This window comes from Lipotes vexillifer, unplaced genomic scaffold (genome assembly GCF_000442215.2).
Source record: "Lipotes vexillifer unplaced genomic scaffold, Lipotes_vexillifer_v1.1 scaffold25, whole genome shotgun sequence".
Taxonomy (NCBI): domain Eukaryota; kingdom Metazoa; phylum Chordata; class Mammalia; order Artiodactyla; family Lipotidae; genus Lipotes; species Lipotes vexillifer.
The window spans coordinates 1,926,638-1,934,503 of NW_006792881.1; the positions used below are offsets into that span (position 1 = coordinate 1,926,638).

Below are 7,866 nucleotides of genomic sequence, written 5' to 3' on the forward strand. Positions count from 1 at the left end.
TCTTTCTCTATACTCTAGACCTGTCTTGTCCAGCCACTAGCCATATCTGGTAATTGAGGACTTGAAATATGGCTCAAAGGTTTTTCTTTGAAATGCCTTTTATCTTAAATAAATTATATGCCCCTTCCTTGAAATATGTATCTACTGTAATCTAGAATTTCCCTTTCAGACTTGTATGAAGGCATGCTTTGGAGGTAAAATTTTAATTTGTCAAAATCAACCATGATTATTTCTATTTACTATATTCTACAACTTAATTTTACTCCTTATTGTACAGAAATCTGTTTTTCATGTAATCTATTCTTACTGGTTTACTAATTTTCCTGTTTGTTTTAGTAAGAATTTTATTTCCCCATATTTCAAACTTACTGCGTTACTATTTAAAAGTCAGTTTTTCTAGATTAAAGGAAAACATTCCATTCAGAAATGTAAACTTAATCTGCTTTTATTACCAGAGCAAATGTTATTTTTTCTTTTGTTCAAGAATCCCAAATGTATTCCTCTAATATTAAACTGCTTTACATAAGAAATACAAATGAAATAAGCATAAAAAATAACCACAGCTATCCCAGCTCTAAATAAAACTGACAAGCACCTTCAGATTAAAAACTAATGGAAAAATTGCTACTTTTCAGAACATAATAAACCAAATTGAGTTTTAAGCTGACACAAATGATCAAGCCAACAAACTGCTGAAAGTACTAACACCACACTAAAGCCAGCATTGAAAAGTACCAACCTGCTCCATTCTTTTCATTTTTGGCTACAGCACTTGTTCGCTTTGGGGTTCGCTTCTGCTTTTTGGCCAATAATCCACTAGTTCCATCACTTGGCCTTTTCTGACCTGAAATAAGTGAAAAGAGAGAATTAGAAAAAAAAAAATCAAGAGCAAGAACATTCATTCACCTATCTACTCTACACGAATTTCTACGTGTATATTAAAAAGAAAAAAAAGGAGGGGAGGGAGGGAGAGGGGAAAGAAGGAAAGAAGGAAGGAAGGAAGGAAGGAAGGAGGGAAGGAGGGAGGGAGGGTACTTAACAGATAGATCATTAGTTCCTAAAACTCTTGGCTTACTAGTTTTTGGTTTTAATGTAACGGTTGATTTTCTCCCTAGGAAGTCCTTACCCTTCTCTCTGCTCTCTCTTTCTTGAACAATTATACTACAGGTACCAGAGGCAACGCTGGCTTCAAATCCATTTGCCGATTCCCTCTCACAGAGCCCTTCTTGAGATTCTTCAGCAATACTATCGACCTCAATGGTTATGTCACTCTCACTTTTTATACTTCGAGACTCATCTTGGCTGAGAGTAAGTGGTGAAGCCACTGAAAAGTTATGCTGTACTGCAGGAGGTAGGGCAGGTGGAATAGAAACAAGAGAGTTAGATTCAGAGCTTTCAACTACTACATCCTCAGTGCTGGTCTTCTCCTTTTCATCCAAATCATCCAAATCTACTTCATGGCAAACCAGGGTTTCCGGCCCAATCAGAGGCATTGCATCCTCTTCTTCTTTTAGCGGAGTATTTACAGTTTCTTCAGCGGGACTATCAAATTTTTCTTTAGTCAATTCTTGAATGCATTGGTTTGGCTCTGCTATTAATGATGGCATTCCTTCATTTTCTATTTCAAAGTGTTGTTCAAAATTTAAGTTTTTCATTCCGTCAGATGCAACACAATCACTGGTCCTTTCTTGAGAAATACTATTTGTCATTTCCATTCCATTCTCAATTCTTACTTTTTTCTCTGGTGATGACTGTCCCAGTATTTTCCGTTTCAACTTTTTTTCTTTTGCACATTGGTCAATTTCATCTTCTGTAGCAGAAGAAAAGTTTTTACTGTCTAATGAAGAAAATTCTATACTCTGAGCTTCTATATGAGGTTCAGTTCCTGCTTCATCCTGGCTAAATGATGAAATCTTTATAATTTCTAAAGAAAGATCTTTTGTCTTGCTTCGCCTTCCCTTTCCTTTAGGAGATTTTTCTGCCTCTTTCTTAACTTCTTCTACTTGTTCCACTTTATTTCCAAAAATCTGTACTATTTGTTCATTCTCTCCAACTTCTAACTTCAAGGTTTCTAAAGGCTGCATTTGAGTCCTATCATTTTCTTTTAATATATGTGCAGCAATCTTTGGATTTTCTTCATCTAGTTTATCATCACTTAAACTTTCATTTTTTTCTAATTCTTCTTTAATATCCGGAGAAAGTTCTTCATTCATCAAATTCTTTTCTAAAAGGTCTTCTGTTTCACTGTCAGATGAACAGGAGTCTGCAAGAGGACATACTGTATTACAAAGGTTTCTATCTTAATTACCAACGCAATTTTATAATAAAAATTCTGCCGAAGACAGAACTCTTTATCAAGCACCTCTGAATACCTCCTTGTAGAAATTTCTTATGTAAAATAAATCAGGACTTCCCTGGTGACACAATGGTTAAGAATCCGCCTGCCAATGCAGAGGACATGGGTTCAAGCCCTGGTCCAGAAAAGATCCCACATGCCGCAGAGCAACTAAGCCTGTGCACCACAACTACTGAGCCTGTGCTCTAGAGCCCACACACCACAACTACTGAGCCCACACGCCACAACTACTGAAGCCCGCGCACCTAGAGCCTGTGCTCCGCAACAAGAGAAGCCACCACAATGAGAAGCCCACACAGCAAAATGAAGAGTAGCCCCCGCTTACCACAACTAGAGACAGCCCACGCACAGCAACGAAGACCCCACGCAGCCAAAGGTAAATAAATTAAAAAAAAATAAATCATACATTTGTGCCAAAATGGGGGAGGGGAGACCTCAAATTCCATGTGAAAATACACTGCACAGAAAATATTACTGTCTCATTTCTATAAAAGAGCTATTTTGCAATTTTTACCAGTATCGTATTTAGGCTACAGTAACCCCTAGAAAAAGCAAAGGACTAGTACTGAGATATGAAGTTAATATGTTAAGTGGTTTTATCTGAGATCTAGAAGGTACTGATTAATAAATGAGATGCCCATTTTGTGTCCTTAGAAAGGAATATGATATTCTACTTAATTCTGAAAAGATGTACAGAATGAGAAGCTTGAATTCTCAAAACTTTAAATATTCCTCTGATTAAGAGACAGGAAAGTATAGGCCAGCTACCTCAAATCATTCTCTTTAACTCAGAAAATTTTTAAAATATTAACTAGGGTTCTAAGACAGTATAGAAGTTGTAAAATACAAAAATTCTACCCACATGGTGCTCATATTCTAAAGAAGTGCAAAAAAGCAAGTTTAAATGTACTTTTTAAGTGAAAAGGTGTGTAGTTTTACCATGTGGTTTTATCATATACAGAATTTAGAATTTTTTCTCATGTAAAAAAAAAGTAGGGACTTCCCTGGTGGCGCAGTGGTTAAGAATCCACCTGCCAATACAGGGGTCATGTGTTCGAGCCCTGGTCCAGGGAGATCCCACATGCCCCAGAGCTACTAAGCCCGTGCGCCACAACTACTGAGCCTGCGCTCTAGAGCCCATGAGCCACAACTACTGACCCCACGTGCCGCAACTACTGAAGTCCGTGCAGCTAGAGCCAGTGCTCCGCAACAAGAGAAGCCACCGCAATGAGAAGCCCACACACCGCAACGAAGAGTAGCCCCCACTCGCCGCAACTAGGGAAAGCCTGCACGCAGCAACGAAGACCCAACGCAGCCAAAAATAAATATAAACAAAATAAATAAATTTTTTTTAAAAGTAATTTTTTACTTTTATGAAGTAGTTTAGCAAGACCATGTATAGTTCTGTAGACTGTACACTGCACGTGGGCAATGCATCTAAGAGGGCATCTTCCACTTTGTGGACATCTTGCATTTGTGTATTATGGCAACCTTCCAGCAGATGGCAGTAAAGAGGAGGAAAGATGCCGTTTTCTCCACGTGGTGGACTCACGGCAATACTGTGGTTCAGAAAAGCTTTTTTCTTCAAGGGAGGGAAAGTTTTATATGAACGTTTTTCTAAATTTGACATTTCTTAAATTACATGGAAAAATATACAAAGGTAGAAAAGTGGGAAAAATGGTAAAATCAGAATAAAATATGTTCACCTATATTCATCACAAAACATGGTCTCTACCACATTAGTTTGTCCTGTCTTTGAACAACACAGTCACAACTTTATTGAAAGATCCTAGGTGAACAGCAATAGATTACAGGAGACACTGGCACATGCTTTGTAGGACAGTGCAGCACACAGGAGGACGCATGGCTTGTCAACGCACCCTCTGTTAAAATAGAATATTCCTAGGGGGGATTCCCTGGTGGTGCAGTGGTTAAGAATCCGCCTGCCAACACAGGGGACATGGGTTCGAGCCCTGGTCCAGGAAGATCCCACATGCCACGGAGCAACTAAGCCCACGTGCCACAACTACTGAAGCCCGCGCACCTAGAGTCCGTGCTCCGCAACAAGAGAAGCCACCGCCACCGCAATGAGAAGCCCGCGCACTGTAACGAAGAGTAGACCGCAACCAAGAGTAGACCCCGCTCGCCACAACTAGAGAAAGCCTGCGCACAGCAACGAAGTCCCAACGCAGCCAAAAATAAATAAATAATTTTAAAAAAGAATATTCCTACGGTATTAACAAGTTATTCCTAATTAAGTAAAACATCACTAAATTTTAAATATGATACAGCAAAATAAACATTTTCTTCAAATCAAATTTTGTAGTTTAAATCATATAGTAAAAGCTTAGGGACTTTTCTGGTGGTGCAGTGGTTAAGAATCCGCCTGCCGAGGCAGGGGACACAGGTTCGATCCCTGGTCCGGGAAGATTCCACATGCCATGAAGCAACTAAGCCCGTGCGCCACAACTACTGAGCCTGCGCTCTAGAGCCCGCGAGCCACAACTACTGAAGCCCAGATGCCTAGAGCCCGTGCTCCACAACGAGAAGCCACGGCAATGAGAAGCCCGCGCCCCGCAACAAAGAGTAGCCTCCGCTTGCCGCAACTAGAGAAAGCCCACACACAGCAACAAAGATCCAACGCAACCAAAAATAAATAAATAAAATTGATTCCTTAAAAAAAAAAAAAAAAAAAAAAACCTAGATGACTTTCTATGAATCTCTCGCAAAACTGAAGTTTTATTATTTTTATCATTGATTTTTAAAAAACCAGTGATTCTCAGAATTGAGCACCTTCCATTCCATTTGATAGAGGTGAGCTGTCTGGCATATTGATGTGAGCACTTCTGGTACCTGATTTTCCATCGCTGTTTGGAGTCTTAGACAAACCATATGGCATGTTTGATGAAAGAGTAGATTTTAAAGGAGGTCGTCCCCGTTTTGACTTCTGCCTCTCCTCATCCCTCTTTTCATCCTTTTCACTGTCTTCTTTGTTCTGGGTAACAACAACAAAATGTACAAGAAGCACCAGCCTATGAAAAATGAACAGTCTACTTCTCCAAGGAAAACTATAACTCAGAAAGGTTTGTTTTGTCAACTCCTAATCTGTAGTTATGGAAAAATTAAAATTAAATCGTTTTCTAAAATATTTTTGTACTTATATGAATATGATGTTCTACAACTTCAACTTGTAACACTGCAATTATATTGTGAAGGTCAGAGTCAGTACATTAGAGAGCTATACACTACTCAGCTCTCCCCCTTGTTTCTTACTATTCCCTGAGGAAAAGAAAGATACGTCATCATCTCTACAGCAAAGGCTGAAAATTGTGGGCGTGCATGAGGGTACAACTGGCCAATGTGTGTCTTAAAATTTAGTATTAGCTTCCAGCATTTAAAAATTAGATTTCACATTTTAAAAAATACAGTTGTCTTGAAAAATCCTAAAATCTGGCAACCCTGGGTCTGCATCCCATAGCAGAGTGGTCAGTTTCATTCTCTCTAGATGAGGAACTTGACCTCTTCTTTGTCACTCGCAGTCCTACTTTACACCCCTTTTCTAGGGAACCTCATAGGCCTTTGTGTTTGAAGTCTGTGCCCTAGGGGTCGCTGGTTTTCACCTTTCCTGAAACAGCGAGGTACTGTGTTTACATTTTTTACTTTTTAAGCTTCTGTGTTGTAGAAGAGAAAATCACAATTACTTTGAAAGACTCAAGATGATTATACAATGAGAAAACAACGTTTATGGAAAATACAATATGAATAACTCCTGTACCCATCATAAAGGATATGGCACCTATGTACATACTTTAGCTTTTTTCTTCTGTTTTTTCTTTGGTCCACCTTTGTCCAACGGCCAGATTATCCTGTCAGCCTTCACCCATTCATCATACCTTAAAATAAAGACTATATTAAAAATCCACAAGAATACCTTATTTGAAATGTACTCACCAAATAAAAACAACAGTGAGATAGGCTAAAGAATTTGGTTCTAGTGTTGGCTGAAATGCGAAAGGCACGGATGCTAGTTTACTGGTAACATGTGTGCCAAGTACTCTACTAGGTGTTTCATGTACCTGCCACCAACAGGGCAAGGCAAGAGAATTTCTCAGGGAAAACAGGCTTACAGGGATAGCAGGGTAGGAAAACTCTAAATAGATTCAAGATTGTTTGAACTGCCTTCTTTTCCACAACTCCCACACATCTGAGCTTAATGAAATAAGTGACTCTGCACTGGAATTCCTTCTATTGACCGAATAATGCAAAACAACTCAGGTAAATTCAAGTTTGTAATATGCTGAGTTCCAGATTATTTTATGAAGTCCTTTTCAACTCTTTTCCTCTCAGAACTCTCTCTAGCCTCCAGTATTTCTAATAAAATTTTATTCTGAATTGTATCACCTCTAAGACTGAAATTTTTTATAGATATTTCCTTTACCTACGTTTATTCTGTTTAGCTCAAGTTGAGAACTCCTCATTTTCCCCTTTCCCAAAATACTGACATCACTTCTAAATTTTAACATAGTCAGTCCAAGTTACTAATCAGGGGCAAATAAGGAATTAAAATTCCTAGAACTAAATGACAGCTTTTATATTATATGAATATATAGGTATTTATAGAGCTCAACCAGAATCTAAAATCTGAACATTTAAGCAAAAAAACTACAAGAAGTCCTTGCTTTGAACTGCACCATGATGATGGGAACCATACCCTCACTTTGTTACCGAATTACCATGAAGCCACGCAAAAGAAGGACACTGTTCCAATATGTGCAAGTTCAGCCGACACAGTACCATGACTACCTATACTATGGTTTAAAAATGATCTTCTTTAACCCAATATCTAACAGTATGGAAGGTCAATGAAGACCCATAACCATGTGAATTCCAGTTAGGTAACCAGTTAGGAAGAACATGAGCATGTAATAAAATGACTGTGAAGAAGAGTCATACAGTAAAACAAAAAATGAGACAGAAGGATGACAGAAGGGGGAAATTCTGGAAAGCAGAACAGACACACTGACGGTGAATAAAAGTAGACACACTGACGGTAAAATCTGAGGAAAAAAGGCTACAATGGGCTGCAACTGCAAAGCAGGGACTCAAGGTTGGTAAGTGCGGTCTTTCTTCCCAAATTCAGTACATACATACAAAACAACTGGGAGATGGACGAAAAAGTTTGTTTTTAGTGTTGGCAGAAATGTGAAGGGCACAGGGGCTGGTTTGAGAAAAGAGAAAAGAAATTTTAAAGTTTTATATGCTATTCGTTAAAACCATACTCTTTTAAAATGACGTGAGAGGACAGAAACCAAACTCCCCCTCACTAAAGAAAAGTTAATGTTTATTGAGCACTTACTAACTATATTAGGCACTAATTATATTAACTTTGCATGTTAATATAGATATTAGCACTGCTTCTCACAGAATCCCTGTAAAGTAGGTACGCTGTCTTCCCCAATTCAGATGAGGGAATGGAGGCATAACAGGGCACACACTGAGTATGTAGGGAA

General features: G+C 38.6%; 1 protein-coding gene across 1 annotated transcript in view; it reads right to left on the reverse strand.

Annotated features, from left to right (window-relative positions):
* ARID4A (AT-rich interaction domain 4A) overlaps positions 1–7,866 on the reverse strand; it is a 59,001-nt gene that overhangs the window by 9,631 nt on the left and 41,504 nt on the right. The window contains exons 18-21 of the mRNA XM_007466047.1: positions 6,165–6,249; positions 5,210–5,351; positions 1,127–2,263; positions 740–844 (exon numbers count right to left, since the gene is read on the reverse strand). Coding sequence (XP_007466109.1) covers positions 740–844; positions 1,127–2,263; positions 5,210–5,351; positions 6,165–6,249 — 1,469 coding nt within the window. The remainder of the gene's footprint in view (positions 1–739; positions 845–1,126; positions 2,264–5,209; positions 5,352–6,164; positions 6,250–7,866) is intronic.